Below are 18,398 nucleotides of genomic sequence, written 5' to 3'. Positions count from 1 at the left end.
AGGCATCTCCATTCAGTTCCAACGGGTCTTTTTCTTACTATAAAATTAATACCTGACATGAAAAGTTAGAAAACTTGGTACCTGGTGAGCGTCCTGTCACCTGTTCCCACGCATGTGGCCTGGGCTTCCTTCTGAGGCCTGTGTTCCCTTTGCTGGTGGGAGGGGACGGAGGCTGGGCCCCGCCCTGGCCTGCGAGGTGGCGCAGAACTTTGTGCTTCTCTGCACTGACAGGGTGGAGTTGACGGAGGGCTCTGAGGCTCCCCCTGGTGGGGAGTGGCTTTGCTTATCAGCCCCGCGCCTTTTTATTGTGGGTTTGTGCTCGGTTTTAATTCCCAGATCAGCTGCTCTGAACAATCATTTAAGCTCTCTGCGGTTTGAGATCAGAGTTAATTTCCTGAGTGATAACATGTGGATGTAGGTCGTTTATATCTTTTCATGTTTGAAAGAGATTTCAGGTGATCTTAACGTTTCTGGAATCCTGGGAATCCGAAGGAATGGCTAGAATGCTGATAGTTAAAGGGAAATGAAAAATCGAACTACTTGTGTGTTTTCTTTTCTTCCATCCCTTTAGCATCGGGAAGCATGTGCGAGGCCTTGAGCTTGCCGCCTAGCCTGCATCTCGGGTAGCCTGGCTCCCGGGTCTGGACGTGGCTGGCTTCATCGAGGGTGCTGACTTCTGAGCCTCAGCGTCCCACCCGTGGGGCACGGCCTGCCCCATTGCCCTCGCAGGGCTTATTAGAGAAAGGAGACGGGGGCTCGCTTGTGTGAGTGGTCACGTCGGGGAAGTAGGAGGGCTGCTCCTTTGCTTTTCTCCTCTCTTCTCTAAAGAAATGGAAACCAAACTTCTTGTTGCCAACCGGTTACAGACAACTTTCCCTCTCAGGCCAAAACTTCTCTCTTGGAGAGACTGCTGAAGACTTGCAGTCGGTGTCTTCAGGGCAGGCAGCGGGCACAGCTGGAGACAGACCCACCTGATGCGTGGAAATGCTTTCTCCTTTTGAGCCAAGGGAAACTTTTCTATTCTTAAAAATTTAAACAATGCCTGAGTCATGTGTCCTCTGGGTTTTTAAGTAAGAATCTTGTCTTCCCAGAGCTTTCAGGGTTTTCCTGATGTATTTATCAGGTATGTGTGTGCTGCCCTGTGTAACTTGCTTAGAGTTGTTTGGGATTTTGGTCTTGTTCTCTGCAGAGTGGAAGGAGTGGAGTGGATGTTATGCTATTTCTCTGAGCTCTTGCAGCTTTTAGCACACGTTCTGTGTATAATAGTGCAGGAAGCAAAAGTGAGGGCCTGGGAAGGTCAGAACTAGAACAGCAGCACCCTCTGTGGAACACGCTGTGAGGATGGGGGGCTCTAATTCTGTGCTGCCCCGTATAGTAGTCACCGGCCCCGTGTGGCCACTGAGCACTTGAAATGTGACTGATGGGATTGAGGAACTGGATTTTAATTGTTTTTAATTTTAGTTGAAATTCGAATGGTCTTATGTTTGGACAGCACCGAACTGCAGTAACTTTAGATTCCTTACTTGGAACACAGATTCCTTACTTGATTCAGTAACTGCTGCCTGAATAAATCCAAACCCAAACAGCAGCAAAAGCTGCGCTACTCAGCAAGTTGCCACTGGAAAGCTCCAGAAAGTGTGTTTCTGCGTTTCTAGTATAAATCCTTTTCAGAGGGCTGCTGTTTCAGTAACACATGCAGCATAAAATGGGTTCCTACGGATCGGGGTGTCTGGTCCAGCAGGTAGGTGGTGGTTCTCTGCACCTCTGCACACGGGCTAATGACATAATCCAGCCTCTTCCCACCGGGCAGTGTCCTTGGGCAGCAGCAGCAGAGCACAGGGACTCCAGCATGGATGGGGTCGGCTCTCTGCACGAGGTTCCTCCCTGGTTCTCAGAGCAGGCCCATGAAACGGGTAGTTTTTCTCTTGCTTTGGAGACAGAAAAGCAAAGCCTAGACAGGCTCATGTGATCTGGTCAAAGGTGCTGCATGTGGAAATGTCAGTGTAGCTCTGACATTGGGCAGCTGCAAACAGTTCTTAAACGAAGAGCTTAAACGAAGTTCCTGAAACGAAGGAGCCGTCCCCAAGACGCGGGGATGGAAACGAGCAGCTTGCTCTGCAGACCTGGCTTCCGTGGGTCTGCTGAGGGCCATTTGCTTTTCTGCCTTCCTAGAGAGAGCAGACTGGGGGAGGCGGCCCAGGTCCTCCCTTAAGGACTTTGCCGGTCAGATGACCAATGACAGAGATGTGGGAGATGGTGGGGCAGCACTGGGGGAGGCCCCCGGGGACCAGAAGCCCATCCTGCTGCTGTAGTACAAGGAGTTCCTGCTTCCCCCAGACGTCCGAAGCTGCCTGGGGGCAGTCGTGGTGGAGGCAGCAGGGCTCCTGCCATCTGGGTTATTCTTAGAAGTTACACTTTATGAAAAGCGAAGCATTTGATGAACCCTTGGCTTGTGTTTTTCTGGAAGACAGTGGAAAGGCCGAGAAACAGGACTGACGAGCGTTTGCCGACTGCCTCCTTGGTGTCAGGTGCTGCCTTTGCTGCAGATCCTGCTTTCTCCCAATTCCCCCGGACAGTAACTAGTTTTAAGTCTTGGTAGATGAAGAAGCATCTCGCCCAGGGTGCAACTAGAAGATAAAAGAACGGGCGCCTCAGCGCAGGCCTGCTTGACAAGAAAGCCCCTGTGTTCACTGCTGCCTCCCAGGAAGGGGTTGGTGCTCCCGGAGAAAGAGCCAGAAGCAGGAACTTGGTGAACTGGTGGGGGGGGGGTGTGGCTTAGCGCCACGCAGTAAGGAGGATTTTGGTTACTGGCATCTTTTCTAAACGTAAGCAAACATCAAAAAATTGAAGTATAACTCTGAAATGACTGAAATAGAAAAGAGGGTACCTTGCGTGGCTTGTGAAATGCAGAGAAATTCTGAAGTATTGTTGCAAGTTATCTCCTGTAAAAACGTGGGTGAGGAGTCTGTCTAAAGAGCCGGTGTCTCTCTCGAAGACTGCCTCACAAGAGACAGACGAACAAAACCTAAGTACGATATGATGGATAGAAATAAGAGGATAGAACTGAGACCAAATTCCAAAGAATGGGGACCTGTGAGAATTGTCACAGGCTAAGGCCTGGAAGGAAGGGAAGCTTGCACAATTGGTAAGAGTAAAAAGGGCCTCTTAGGATCAGAGTAAGCCCATAGGAAGTAAGTAAAAAGCTGGGCTGGGAAGACGGCTCAGTGTTCCGGAGCCTTCCGTCGCAGCTGGATGCTTCAGCTTTTCCTTTGCTCCCATCAGGGGAGTGGTCTTCAGTACTTGTCATGGTGTTTAATCGTCACCGGCCCTCCTGAGCCCTCGCCTCTCGCAGGAGAGGGAGAGGTTCTTGTCTCCTTACTGTGTAGGAGAGGGTGGTATAGGAGAGGGCGTGAGGCTCACACTGCCCATAGGTGCGGAGCTGGCATGGGAGCCCAGGCAGGCTGATGGCACAGCCCGTCTTCTTAACTGCTGGACCCTCGGCGCAAAGAGGGGATTGTCCAAAGAGGAATAACAATAGGAAGAAAACACTTGCTTACGTTGAGTTCCAGTCTCTAGGTCAAGAGCAGTGACCACTGGCTTCTCAGGAGGGGCAGCAGGCGACGTCGTGAAGCTCCGCCCCGTCCCTGTACGTCTCTCGGGCACCCCGCAGATGGACCCAAGAGGAATCCGGGTAGCTTCCTGCAGAGCCAGCAGCAGGCCCTGGTCTGTCACCCTGCGGCTCTCCAGTGGCTCCTTTACGAACCGGTGACAGCACGGCTGTGCGTGACACTGTGCCTCTATGGTTCTGTTTGCTCGTTGCTTTAAAATGAGAGACTGATTTGGACTGTGCTTTATGCTGACTTTTAAATAATGGTATTGTTTTTATAAAACAGATTTGTGTGTATTTTTTGGTAAAAAGCAGAAAGCTTTAAAAATCACTCAACCCCACCACCCAGAAATAACCACGGACCCATTAGGTGACTGCCATTGTAGACATCTCTCTAAGCCCCGTATGGATGGACACATGCATTGATCAACAGAAATACTTCTATTACAACTTATGTTCTCCTTAAGTACAATTTACTAAATTACTAATTTTGCTTGAAAGCGAAAGTAATGTTCAACTTCAAAAAGAAATAATAGTTTCTAAGAGATGTTACTGAGACTAAGAATATAAAGAAGGTTAAAAACCTTATGTGGCTAAGTGCAAAGAAAAGTTAAAGTTTTAATGAAATCACTTCAGTTTGTCTGCTGCCACGTAGGTTAGCGATGTTAGCCCTTGCTATAGACTGAGTTGTCTCCGCTCAGATCATAGGTTGAAGCCACAATGTGGTGGCATTAGGAGGTGCGGCCTTTGGGAGGTGATGGGTTTAGATGAGGTCATGGGTGGAGCCTCATCATGGGATTAGTGCCCTTATGAGAAAGACCAGAGAGTTCACTCGTTCTCTCTCCACCATGTGAGGGCACATTGAGAAGTCGGCAGTCTGCGAGCCAGGAAGAGGGCCCTCCCCATAACCCAGCCTTGCTGGCTCCTGGATCTTGAACTTCCAGCTTCCAGAACTGTGAGACATAAATGTCTGTTGTTTAAGGCGCCCAGTCTCTGGTATCCCTTTACAGCAGCCCAAGCAGACTAAGACAACCCTTTATGTAGCCTCCCAGCTCCTGATTTGCATTATGTTGTTTGTCTGCCGCCATGAGTTAGGCATTTGTATTTTGTTCTGCAGTTATGATCACTACCGTTTGTTGAGCTCTTACTGAGTGCTAGACCCCACTCTCAATACTTTGTCTGTATTCATTAAATCCTCCTACAGTGAGTGCCGCGTGAGGGGGCGCCATCAGCATCCTCATGTTTCACATGAGACTGAAGCCCAGAGCAGCTGAGGGTCCCGCAGGGTTTTGTAGCGGATCCTGCCATCCTGCCTTGGCCCTGAACACTACAGTTTGCAGTCGATTAGTCTGGGTTCTGTCTGCATAGACTTCATGCTGTGCGCCAGGCTCTCACCGGGACGCCGGCAGCTTTCCACGTTCTGATGGACATCTTCGGCAGGGCTCCGGGGGCCGTGCTGCCCGGCCCCCCTGCGGGATGGGCTCTGTGCACGGCCTTCACTCCACTCTGACCAGCCCGGCCTGGTAGCCCTCAGCCCGCCCCACGGGTCCACGCGGCCCTGCTGCGTTCCATCTGTGCTGCGTGTCGAGAGTCAAGTTTGTACAGGAGGGCTCATGAGCTCCACGTTCCCCGAAGCCCGCCGGGTGCCTGGAGAACAGGGCCCCCGCTTCACGGCCTTGGCACGCTCCCTGACGTCTCTGGCTGCGAATGCTGTCAGAGATCTGGGGCGAGACTGATCCCGCTTCAGGGACGTGGTTTCTTCCGGATGCCCGTCTGGCCGCGCCTCCCTCTTGTCCTCACCTGGTCCTTCCTGCAGCGTGGGCCCTTCCTGGACCGCAACTGCCCTTCCACCGCAGGCCGGGCTCTGCCTTGACTTTAGGGGCAGGTCCCCTGTCGGGCCTTCGGCGCGGCCCTGGTTTCATCTTCCACCTTTTCCACGTGGACGGCTTGACTCTCTTTTCGTCTCTGTCCGTCTTCCTTAAACGGGCCCTTCTCAGGTGTTGGCACAGCGGCTTCCCTGTCCTCTCCTGCAGCTCCTTGCCCTCTTTTCACCCTGTGTTTACGGCCACGTTCTCACCGAGGTTTTCTGTAGCACGAAGCGTGGGCGTGGGTTTTCCTCATCCCGGCTGGCGTCTCCTCCCACACTGGGGTCCTTGTCCTCATGATGTTCTGGGCCCCTTTCTCTTCCTCTTTGTTTGCTGTGCCACATTCATGGGTTGCCATCTCTGCTGATGCAACCTGAGGGTGTTCTGAGCCCTCCGACATCCCCTAGAACTTTCCCTCTCAGGCCAGGCTGCAGGTTTGAGAGGCTGCTGCGTCTTTGGCCGACCTTCTGGGACCCGTCAGCCCCCAGGTGGAGAGTCGAGTCTTGGGGCGAGTCTGTGGGCCACCGTGTTGGGGGCCTGAAGTCTGTTCCCTGAATTAGTTCAGCCTTTTAGGGCCCAGCTCATCTGGCCCAGTCCTTTCATGGCCTCGGGGTCCTCAGAAGCCTGGTGTCGTCTGCTCTGAAGTCAGCCCAGGGAACAGAAGACCCTCAGTGCTGGTGTGTCAGACTGAGGCTCCCCCTGTCCTTTAGGCCCTGCTGACTTCCTCTCAGGGCCTCCAGGTGCATCCCCTGATCTTTGCACATCTGGCTGCTGCTTGCCCTTCCGTCTTGGCTCCAGTATCAGCTCTTTGGGAGGCTGTCCCTGACCATACGATATAAAGTAGCCGTCAAGACAGCCGTGGCCCCCATTTGGAATCTCCGCATAGTGTGCTTATACTCGGGGTTGATTTTGGTTATTGACTTAGCTCCCTTCTCCGTGCCCCTGACCTAACTCAGCGAGCACGAGGGCCTTACCGATTTTGTCTTGCTCCCTCTATAGCCTGTGTCAGAGCAGCACCTGCTCCGTCGTGGGTTGGCAGTAATTGACTGTACAGTGATGACTTGCGTCTGCTCTCTGTCCTTCAGTATTGACTGAAAACTTGGGATCTGTTAAGTTCTGTGCTTGGCCCTCCCTTCCTCCTGCCTTTCTATTTTTGCTAGTTTTCCAGCGCTGTTGTGTTGTCCTTTTTCTTAACATTTTTTTCTGGTCATCACGGCGGGGTCTTGGGAGGTTGATGTGTGTTCTTCCTGTCATCTTGAGCCAGAACCCTGGAGCCTGTCTCCTGAGACTTGAAGAGGTAGACACACCTAGTTCATGCTGAGCAGAATTGGTACAGGTGACTTACGGCCTCCTTTACACTGGATGGAGACATTCCTGCTGATTGAATGAAAAGTAAACATTTGATAATTAAAAGTTATGTTTTTATTTTTCTGATACTGTAGATCAAACTTTGATATATATGCAAATATTGGATACAGGGAAGTTAAGTAGCTTTAATTACAGCAGACGCTCAGATATGCTGACACTCGGGCGTGCGGGGAGACCTGGCTTTCGTGTGGCCACGCGCACTGGTGCCTGGCGGTGATGAGCTCCCACTCTGGTCACATCTGCAGGCCGCACGGTACTGGATGCAGGCTTAACGAGTGCTTGGCCACTCTTGGTGACGTGGAAGGTGATCGACATGTCCTCCCTCAGGTGCGTTACACACATGGGCTTTCCTGTCCTGAGGGTCATGGGGACGACTTGTCTCGCCAGGACAGTGTCTCCGGGAGAGGCTGCGCACGTCTCGCATCACCTAGCGTCACCGCCGAGGGGTCAGGGCCAGGGCCAGGGAGGGAGCCGCTAGCGCCCTGGAAGTGGAGCTGAGGCCCTGGAAGTCTGCAGGAGGCAGATGGGAGGGGCAGCCGATGGGGTGTGGAGGCTCCCGGGAGCGCTTCGAGCAGTGTGAGCAGAGACACACTGGAGAGGTTCGTGCCAGGACGTTTCACGCCAGACGTGAGGCTCAGGCTGGTTTTCCAGCCTCTGAGCATCTGTAAAACGGGAGGTGGTGGTGGTTCTCAGGATCATCCTCGTGAAGTGTGTCATACGCTGACTGGACAGAGCAGGCAGGTGGTACGTGTCAGTTACTTATCATCAAACTAAGAACACTGGTAGGATAGTATCACTAATGAATTTTAAGTTTCTAAGTCTGAATATAGCCTCAGAATCGTACTCAACACAGCTCTCTGACAGCAGTGCCGTCGATGGGCGCTGGGACAGTGGGGAAGCCTGTTAGCTGTCCCTGGTGTGGTGTGGCCAGAGAGGGTAGGGGTACTTGAGAGAACACCCTCTTCCTCACAGGTCTCTGGGTTCAGTCATCCCCATCTGCAGAGGTTTTTCTGGGATTGTAGGGTAGCTTTTTCAGGAGCCCTGTCTTTTGTGGGGGGTGTATGCTAAACCAGTGACTTGGGGTGGCACTAGAACCAGAACTTTAGGGGTGAAGGGGCCTTTAGCCTTGCTGGACCTTGGAGCTGAGCAGAGTCACACGAGTAGTTCCCTTGGCCCCCAGGGTGCCGGGCATGGGCCGAGCCAAAGGGAAAGCCCACGCGGGTTTGGCCTTAATGTAAAGGCCGAAGGCAGCCAGTCTCAAAGGAGACTTAAGCACAGCGATGTCTGCCCTTTGAGCTTTGGAGTGAAGTCAGTGTCAGTAAAGCTGACATGATGACACTTTTTCTTGGCTATGATTATAAAAGCAATAAAGTACTTACTGAAGAAACTTGGAAAATACAGAAAGGAAACCACCATAATTTTCCTGTTGTTAACACTCTCCTGTTCTTAACAGAGCATACGTCTCTCTTATTTTTAATGCTACTTTAAATGTGTCATTTTTGTATGTTTGTTTAAATCTAACTCTAGATAAGTGATTCCTCCTGTCTTAAAAGCTCTTTTAAACAATTTTTAAAGATGGAATTGATATATATTATTTCCTAAATAACTAGGGAGAGACGTTTACAACTTTTCCCTTTTTGTAAACAGCCCATAGTGCATATTTCTGCATGTTTCTGTACGTTGGGCCACTTCCTGAGGGTGGCCTCACAGCCCTGTGGCTGAACGTCAAGATCGAGAGCTGCACAGCTCTGGGTTTGAGTCCTGGTCGTGGAATCTTGGGCCATTTACCATCTGTCTAATGAATAGTTGTCTTAAAATCTGTAAAATGGAGAAAATAGTGAATAATACTTGCCTCGAGGACTATTTGGGAGACTAACGAAAATGCTGGTAATATGGATGGTATTGTGTAGTATCTCAGGGTAGTCATCCTTTCAGGCTCTTACACACACTGCTTCCCAAAAGATTATCCAGCTCACCTTCACGAGGGTGAGCATCTCTGGAAATTACGACAGAGGATATAGCTGTTTTCATCTCAAAAATGATCCAGCTACTTGAGCTAGCGAGCAAGGCTGGGCCATCCTGCTTTCAGACTTGGCGGTTCCCTCCGAGCACCGTGGCCTGCGGGGGTCTGTGCTGTGGCTGCCCGGCGAGGCTGCGTGGCCGGTGGCCTGAAGCAGTGCACGGGGCCCAGCCGAGTGCCTTCTTGGTACCCCCCTGCCCCGGCGGCCCTCCCGGCTGTGAGCTCCTCCAGATTGGGGGTCCTGGAGCGCACTGTGGGTTCCATAGGACACCAGTGTTGGGGGGCTGAGGCCCACTGGTCGTTCTTGCCCATGATGGCTTGAGGACGTGCCGCGTTAGTGGGGTGCTTCCCTCTAGGTTGCTCCAGCTGTCCTGGCTCTTTTGTTGGTCGGAGCCCTTTCTTTCCTGGGCTGACCGTGACCTGGGCCCGGAGCAGCAGTGCCCCCAGCCCGGCTCCTGGCTCCCGCCGCAGCCTCCTGTCTGTCACTCAGCTCTCAGGCCCCTCCCTGTGCAGCAGCTTCTCCGAGGGCCTCCCTCTGCCATTAACATTTTAGAGGCTCTTTAGAGGCTCTCTCCCTCTAGAGGAGCTGTGCACAGGTGGGGCGCTGCAGGAGTGGAGAGAGGCCGAGGTGCAGACCCCGCGGGCAGGCTGATGGGCGCGCTGGCTCAGCGACGGGAAGGAACGCTCTGGAAACACACAGGCTTTCTGCTTTGCAGTTTCAGTCAGCTTCCTCACACTTTTGAGCTTGGATTATAAACAACCTTCGAAGGTCTGATTCGAGACTTTCTAAATAGTGGTACAGACATTAATTGGCCTGTAACATCATTAAAAATAAATAAAATGATTTTTAGTTAGCTCATTAACTGTGTCAGGAAATGGGAGTTTTAAAAAGGATCATCCGGGCTTCCCTGGTGGCGCGGTGGTTGAGAGTCCGCCTGCCGATGCAGGGGACGCGGGTTCGTGCCTCGGTCCGGGAAGATCCCACATGCCGCGGAGCAGCTGGGCCCCTGAGCCATGGCCGCTGAGCCTGCGCGTCCGGAGCCTGTGCTGCGCAACGGGAGAGGCCACAACAGTGAGAGGCCTGCGTACTGCAGAAAAAAAAAAAAAAGGATCGTCCATCCCCAAAATAGAAGTAATTCAGTCACTCACTGCAGGTCTCACTGGTCGCTGCCCAGCAGAGCCCTTCTTTGCAGCTGGTGGAGAGGCAGCTGCTAACTCGGGCCGCCTGGGCTGCGGGGGCGCTGGGACTCCGGCGTCTTAGTGTAAGTGCATCCACGCGGGCTTGAAAATCTACCGTAAAACTCCAGTAGTTGTAACTCCAAATACTTTCCCCAAGCCGTTGCTTTTGGCAAAAACGCAGACAGTGAGCACTGTGGAGCTGAGGGGAGGGAGCTCCAGCTCCTGAGAAACCGCTGGCTTTTCAAGGCTTTTGAGGGTTTTAAGAAGGCTTGGAAGGAGTGGGAGAGGGAGAGAATAAATTAACAGTTGAAGTGAGTTTCTAGTGTTTTCTGTGGCATTTTACATTGTAATCAAAAAGCCTGGTTTTCCACAAGCACTTGGAGTTGAGCAGGTTCCTGGAGGGTGTGGAAGGGAGGCGTGACTCAGGGCAGCCGTAGGGCGGGGCCCTGGGGACTGTGGGCCGGGAGAGTTGGGTGAGTTAATACCTGAGAGCGCAGCTCTTACCTGCAGGACTGGGAGCCGACACGTCTCGTGACCACGTTGGAGGAGGCTGCGTTCATTCATCCGGCTCTTCGTTCCTTAAAGCAGTGAATGAAATCTGACCTCTGACCATGGCTTTCCTTAGAAAAAGCTGCGGGGATTTCAGATCTAGGGGAACAGGCAACCCTCGGTGCCTCCCCCTTGCAGACCCGCGTCAGTAACTGCTTGGGCTGTTAGCTTTGCCCCTTTACTGTCCACACTGTTTTATTTTAAATGTACTTCACTGTCCTCGCTTCTGGCCCCTTGTGTCATCGTGTCTCTCACCTGCTATAGTGCATCTGCCTGTCCTTGTTTGCGTACAGAGACGTCACCGTGGAACAACCTGCAGGTGGCGCTGGGCTGGCAGTGGCAGAGGGAGCAGCTGTGCCTGGGCCTGGACACCGAGGCTCCCAGGCGAGGAGGCAGGGAAAAGCCGGCGGCGGGCGCCCCCCTCAGGACCAGCCGGCCTTCCCCGGCTTCGGTTCAGATTTAGACAGATTCAGGAACCCTGCAACCCTGCCAGCCCAGCTTCTGAAATCGAAAATCATCCTCCTGAAGTGGGTCATCTCTTTTCATGAATAGCTTTATTAGCTATGAAATTAGACAGTTTGGTTCTCTAACTTAATAATCCATCTTTTGCTCTTTAAAAAAGCTCATTGAGTTGGATTTCATAAATGTTCACAGCAGCCGTATACCAGCTGCTGAGATAGATACGGAAACATTGCTGATCTTGATAAGTTGGGACCAAAAGCAAAAATTAACTTGGGACACGTACTAAAAATGGAAAAGTCAGTCATTACCTTTTGAGTGGGTTTGGCCTCTTACAAGAGTGCTATTGTAAATGAGAAATGTCTTTTTTCATTTTGCAGTGAACTTTATTTTCTAATATCTAGATTAAAAGCAAGCTTGTTAATAATGTTCAGAAGTTTGTTTTCCAGTAGTTTCACGATGAAGACTAAAATGCACTGAAAACTCTGGTCTCACTATTTTCATCTTTCTTAAAGTAGCCAGGAAGTGAATCGGTTCAGGGCTTGCTCCACTGCGTTGTATCAATTTGAGATTCTTCCAGATTGACTCTCAGAGTTGCGTGTGGTCTGTATGGGCCAGTAGCCAAGGCTAGAGTGTCTCAGAATCCACTGCGCAGAGACAAGGCATCAGGCATGCTGCGCTTTCCTGCCTCTGCCGCCTGCAGGGTTCCTTTTGCACACAGACAGCAGACCTTTCCCCCCCGTGCGCCACCTGATGAGACCACTTAGGAGGCTCAAGCCGCCACCACGCAAAGCCATCCAGAGCGCTGCTCCTTGCCGGCCGTATCCCTTTAGGGCCCACGGTGGCGTGGGCCCTCGGGTCCTCAGCTTAGGATGAGGGCTGCGTTGTGCAGAGGTTTCCAGAGTTCGTTCTCGGCCTCGTGGCTGCAAAATGGCCGCATGGGCCTCACATGCCAGTGGGTCCTCTCTGTTGCTCTTGCTGCCCTCTCCCCACAAGATGCCTTGTGGTCAGCTTCTGATTCCCATATTTCTTTGGATTTGAGGTGCTACTACTTGGAAAAACCCAACCCGTTCGAAGTTGTCTTTTTTTGGCAGGGCAGAAATATTGGTTTGGCCAAAAAGTTCGTTCGGTTTTAAGTAAAAATAAGAGTCGCCTTTTTCATTTTCACCAAGAACTTTATTGAACAACATATTCATTCACCGAGCGAACTTTCTGGCCAGCCCAATGTAAACTTCATCTAGACAACTTCCTCCAGATCAGCCAACCTAAAGAGATATGCACTGTTATGAAATGTACCATGAAGAAAGAAAAATATTTAGTTTTGCATTGATTTGATGCTCAGCCATTGATTGAAAGATGCATCCCAATTTTAGACATGTTGAAATGTTAAGGAAAAAAGAGTACGTTTTCGTGATGGCAGAAGAATAGCCTTGCTCAATTCCACAATTACATCAGTTACTTTGGAAAATGCGCTAATCAGGCAGCATTGTCACTAACATCTTGTCGGGCTCTTAAATCCTAGTTTCGTAAATGGAGCAGTGAGTATGTGTTTAAATTCTATCAAGAACTATAATGCTTACTTTTGACAGACATGGCTCTTATTTGTCCACATTTAGCCCTAAGATTCTAAAACGTTTACTTAGAGGACCTTTGAGAGCCCCAGGACCAGGGTGTGTTTTTATCCCTTGTCTCCCGTTGGACGGTGTGTGGGCAGGGTGCGCTCTCCCCAGGCCCCCAGGCGAGGCCCGTGCCCCCTGGGGGAGCCGCCCCTCATTCCTGGACGGTGGTGTCTCACGGGACGGAAGGAGTGAGGGTCCCCGAGAGGACGTGCGGTCCTGGGGCCGCCTGCTCTGCCTGTGTTGAGCGTGGCGTTGCTCGGCCGTCGGGGTGGAGCCCAGGGAGCGGCAGCCGGGCTGTAGCCACGAGCCCCACGTGGCTCTTGGGACTGAATTAAGTGAGGCTGCAACCTGAGGCCCTCAGTCGCAGCAGCCACGCCTCAGGTGCCCGGTAGCCGCTTGCAGAACGTTGTGCCGTCACAGGAGTCCTGTCTGCAGCCTGTGCCTCCCCACTCCGCATGGATTTTAGGGCCTGGCAGAGGTGCCGGCACCAGGTACACCGAGGGGCTTGGAAACCTCGCTGCTGTTTGGGGGCGGGATGGGAAGAGTGACGTCAGGGCTTAGAAGCCTGACCGACTTGATGTTCTTTTTTTAAAAATTAAGTGATCAGTATTCACTGTTAAAATTAGGAGATGAATACAAGCAAAAAGAATAAAAAAATTACAAGTAATCTTGTCATCTGGAAGTACAGTTGACTTTTTTTGTGTTGTATTTAATGTTTTGTTGTTTCCAAATGTTAAATATAATCAGTGGTGTAATGAGCATCCTCTCGGGCAGTTGTTTTCCCTCTAAAATGTATCATTTTTTCTCCTTTTCACTTTTAAATTTATACATATGATGAGTACATTCTTGTAAAAACCCAGAATTCCAGCAGCGCCCGCATGTAGAGTAGGAGGTGGCCACTCTCCCCAGCTCATCCGTCACCTGCAGGAGGAAGCCCGGCCGCCTTGGCACGTGGCCTCTTAGACCTTCTGCTGAGTTACGTGCACGTAGGGCATGTCTGTCACCTGTCTGTCACGGAGCCTCCCCTTGCTCTTCTCGGTGGGCGGACGGCGCCCCGTCCTGACCCACGGCCCTGCCGCGAGTGTGTGTGTGTGGGTCTGGAGCCCAGGTGTCCAGGCGTGGGGTTCTGGGCTCAGCGAGGGATGCCTTTCTTTAGCTTTGAGATACGTTGTCGGCGGATCCCAGAGCGTGAGGTCCAGCCCGAGAGAGGCCTGGTCTTTCTGAACAAGTCCTTCCTGCTTCTGACCTGTGCAGTTGACGTTTGCTTTTTAATCTGTTTACACTCCGCATGTTTTTTGTTAGAATTTCTTGGTAATTATTTGACTCTCTCAGTCTTTGCGTTGTGATTGTCATTTTTGTCTTGGAAGTCTGGAAAGGCCTCCTTCAAGTTCGGGATAGCTGATGATTTCCCTTGCTTTTTTCCCCTGACTTCTTCTATTTGATGTTTTCATTTAGTAATTTAACTCTGCGTCTGTGTTATGTTTTCAAATGTAGAACAAGGCAGGAAGCTAACTTCATTGTTTTTCCACTGCTGTGTCAGGATTAGGCTTGGCTACAAAGAGTGAAAGTAACAGAGTGATTGATGGTGCCCTGATCCCAGGGGACCAGCCCACCTTCTCCCTCTGCTGCCTTTCTCAGCCTTGTGGGGATCATGGCTCTGGAGGCCAGCCACAGGCCAGCACGCTGGGACTAGGGAAGGGGAAGGGGAAAGGGCTGTGGGAGCTCTCCCCTTAGGAAACCCTCCGAGAAGGTCTCCCCAGGGCCTTCTGCTGGGGCCTGCGGTCACCTGCATCTGCAAGAGCGGATGGTCCCTGGCCTCTCAAGTGGCCCGGGCCCTCCAGGCGATCATCGTTCCTGCTGGTTTTGAGATACCACCTCTCTGACCCATGATGGAGGAATTTTTCCGTGATGGCCACAGCATAGAAATTTCCTTGGAAGATTTGGAGACTGAAAGCTAGTGGGGTCACATGAGCTCTAGGAGATGCGGTGACTAAATTGTGAGCCATGGAGGAGACTTGGGTGTGGTTTTATGTAGACGTCTTGTCAGCTGTGAGATTCCTCTGAGGTTCTGATATGTGAGAAGAGTAACTGTCCTCGTTTTCAAGTAGAAAAGATCAAAACTTTTCACAGACATAACTCAGCAAAGCACTTTGGAGGACCGAATGCGTGTGTATGTTCAGTGTCGGAAGCAATGGCTGCACACGTGGTCGCTGGCACTTAGAGTGAAAGTGTGTTGTCCTAACCATCATAGGTCGTTTCTTAAAGTGATGAAACTACTTGTAATGTGGTACTGAATAAATAATCCCAGCTGTTTCATTTAGCACTGTTTACATTTTTTTAAAAGGACAGTTGGCCATTTAAGTAATTTCTGCTAACAAATCAAGTTATCCGGTACAGGGGTAAACTATTTCTTGGATGTTGATTTTTGATGACATTGTACGGGGAAGGTAGATCATAAGTGACAAAGTCATAAGCAAAATACGCATTTTATCAAAACTTGATTCATCCCACACATACTGGTTGAATGCTCACCCAAGCGAGCGCTGTTGGGCGCTGAGATCAGGCCCCTGGAGGTCATCTTCCCGGGACAGAGCCCGGCTGCGGTGGTCACCACACTGGCTGGAGGGCGGGGCACTGCTTCTCCCGCCTGCAGGCTCTGTTGGGCTGCCCCACCCTTCCCAGCCCTGGGTGCTTCCTCTCTCCTCTCGGCGTTCCTTCCACCAAGAGCCTGAGCCGGAGGAGGCAGCTGCAGGGCTCTTTGAATCTGCCCGGGCCTCATGATGGTGGTTAGACCTTCTCGTGTCTTTTCTGCTGCACCGATGGTGCATCACCCTCCAGAGCCACGCGGTCCTCAGGCGGCCCCAGCGGTCACGCAGTGCCTCGCTGGTCCCTGCTTGCCTCGAGGAAGAGCCTGCAGGGGCTGGGCCAGAGCCGCCCTGTCCAACCAGGCCACCAGCAGGATCCCTTCCGTTCCCAGAAGGCAAAGCAAAAATATTCTTCCTAATATATTTGTTACAGCCGTTGCTAATTTTTAGATGCAGTTTAATACAAATTTCAGGTAGGCGTTTCATTAGAGTATCTTCTTGGTGGAGCCCAACGCTGAAATCAGGAGGCGTGTGCTCTGCTGGCAGGCGCTCCGCTCTGGGATGTGGGCCCGCCTCGGCCTCGTTGCTCATCTCTCCTGAGTCGGGAGGGGAGGCGTGCTTGCCTGTCCCAGAGAAGGGGCGCCCTTCTCTGGGACAGGCAAGTCAACAGAAATCTGAGCAGACTGACACTGTCACACGGGGTGGTGTCCGTGCCTCCTGGGAAGCTGACGGGCGACTTTTCCTGTTGCTCTTTCAGTGACAGTTGTCTCCACCCTGCAGGCGCAGACTGGCAGTGACATTTTGGCAGACGGGAATGGCCTGTTTCCTCGATGCTTTAATGCGTTACATTTGTGGGGCGTGGATAGGGTTTTGCCACGCCAGGTTTGCTGTTCTTCTTCGGTGTCTCTGGGCCAGTGCTTAGGTGCTCTAGGCCTATATCCTTATTCGACGTCTCTACACTTCTGTACTCCCGGTGTTATCAGAGCAGCGCTGAGCTACAGGAGAGCGTGTGCTCTTAGTGCTTTGATGGACTGACTTCCCAGCAAGGTGACGGCTGGTCCAGTGGCACATGCTGTTGCCCCGAGGAGCCCTGTGCTGTCTCCTGACAGCTGCCCGGTGACAGCGTTACTGTCACTTGTTAACAGGGGGAGGTCCCCGGTGTGGTCCGTAACGTGACACACCGGGTCCTGCTGACGACATTGCCGAGCGCCGGGAACCATGGGCCACGCCGCTGACGTGACGTGCCTGCTGAGCTGCTGGAAGAGATGCGGTTAAAGGCTTAGGGTGTAGTTGGCGCTGGGTAGTTGTTGAGATGTTAGAAGCTCTACCTGATAAGTCGTGGAGTTGGGTAGATATTTTGGAAAAATTACTGCATTTTAATGTTGCATGACTTTCTACCTTTTTGGGTTTACTAAAAACGGGACTCATGGCTGAATCAGCAGCATGCTTGGGATGAAGTTTTGCGTGATTTTTAAAAAAAAAAATTAAACGTGATAACGTCAGGGCTCCAATCAGCGATGGCCTCACCTTGCAGATGCACCGTGAACAAGCGTGTCGAGCGTTTATTTCCTGTGTGTGTCCCATGTGTGCTGTCAGCGGCTTCACGTAGCTTTTAAACTGAGTGTCAGGATGGTCACTTCAAGTGAGTAGTGGGGGTGGCAGTCCTGAGGGTGAGAGAGTGAACTTGGCCTTAAACAAGAGCCGAGGGAAGGTGAGATGTTAGACATCCTGACCTTACCTTTGTCGCTTGGTACTGGAAGGTCCTGTTAAGTGTTGTCTGCTGTCGGGTGGACTGTCTTGCTAGCTGTTGAGCTAACATGATAGTATTATTGAACAAATTTCATTTTGTCTTCTCTTTTCCATGCTAATAATCAAACTTAGAATGGAAGCATTCCGTTCTTCAAGTCTAGAATCTATTCAAGTCAAGACTAGATTTGACTTGATGTAATTCCTAGGATCGGGTTATTTGCTTGCCTGTCTTCAAATCCCTAAAGGTAACCGAGGGTGACCTGTCCTTCCTTCCTGGGTCTGCGGCCCAGATCCTTGGCTGAGACTTAACTCCCCGTTGCCACCGCCGGGGACTGGCAGAGACGTGGGTTTTGGGGCAGGGGTGTGAGGCAGCTTTTGGAGCCCGCTCCTTTCTCCAGAAACCATTGCTTTTTAGACCTTTGTTAGGAAAGCCCGAGAGGGAGAGAGGGCTGAACTGACTGGTGTCCCTGCACACCTCGGTGCTGGCCTCCCTGCGGGAATCTTGAGGGGGGATGCTCCAGTGCTGAGTTGAGTGGGGCCTTCTGCCCGAGCGACGTGGTCGTGAGCCCTGGCTGCTGGGTCTAGGGTGTTGTCCGCTGGTGGGCCAGGCAGACCCGGCTGTTGAGACTTGGGGCCGCCAGGCTCCCGAGGACACGTGTCTTCCTGGCCTGGCCTGTCTCAGACCCTTTAGTGAGGGTGCCCGTGGGTGAAGAGCACAGCCCGGACAGGGTGAGAAACCCACTGGGTTTCTGCGCTGCCGCAGTTGGGATCACCCTCCATCTTTCACGGATGGAGTTCTCTCACTTCGTTCATGTAAAGTCCCTGAAATGTTTCTTTTGAATAAGCCTTTAAATGCCAGTTGAAAGTGTTGATATTTATATCAACAGATTCGCTCCTGTTACTCTGGTGCTAAACCGTGCCGTGGAGTTTCATCCCCCACGGAGTGTTCACTTCGTTATATACTTTCAGAGGAAACAAGAAACTGGGTTTTAAGTGGCCAGAAATATGTTTTAGTGTCATGCTGATCTAATAGCAGAATAAGAAGTGTGGTAAAGTTTAATTGTAACCCTAGTGTGTTTCTCTTTTGTCCGCTAGACTTCATGAGGAAATAATTGACTTTTATAACTTCATGTCCCCTTGTCCTGAAGAAGCAGCCATGAGAAGAGAGGTGGTGAAAAGGATCGAAACTGTGGTTAAAGATCTTTGGCCGACGGCTGATGTGGGTATACCCTTTGCACTTCTGTGTCGCTACACGTTCATGTCAGCGCCCCGTGGCCGCCTGTGTCTGTGCATCTGTGCAGACGTGGCCGAGGCCATGCTTCCAGGTTCCAGGGGGGTCCTGAGATGGGTGGCCGCCCTTACCGAGGAGCTGGTTAGAGACGCACATGCCCTGCCCCT

General features: G+C 51.7%; 1 protein-coding gene across 2 annotated transcripts in view; it reads left to right on the top strand.

Moving 5' to 3' along the window:
* Window positions 1-18,398, top strand: part of TENT4A (terminal nucleotidyltransferase 4A) — a gene marked incomplete at both ends in the record, with an annotated part of 42,046 nt that overhangs the window by 7,490 nt on the left and 16,158 nt on the right. For both annotated transcript variants that reach the window (XM_079703945.1, XM_079703944.1), the window contains one exon: window positions 18,096-18,219. In XM_079703945.1, the coding sequence (XP_079560071.1) occupies window positions 18,096-18,219 (124 nt within the window). The remainder of the gene's footprint in view (window positions 1-18,095; window positions 18,220-18,398) is intronic.

The sequence above is a fragment of the Hyperoodon ampullatus genome (genome assembly GCF_949752795.1).
Source record: "Hyperoodon ampullatus genome assembly, chromosome: 4".
Taxonomy (NCBI): Eukaryota; Metazoa; Chordata; class Mammalia; order Artiodactyla; family Ziphiidae; genus Hyperoodon; species Hyperoodon ampullatus.
The sequence above is the reverse complement of the archived record's forward strand: the minus strand, read 5'-3'. Positions and strand labels throughout refer to the sequence as shown.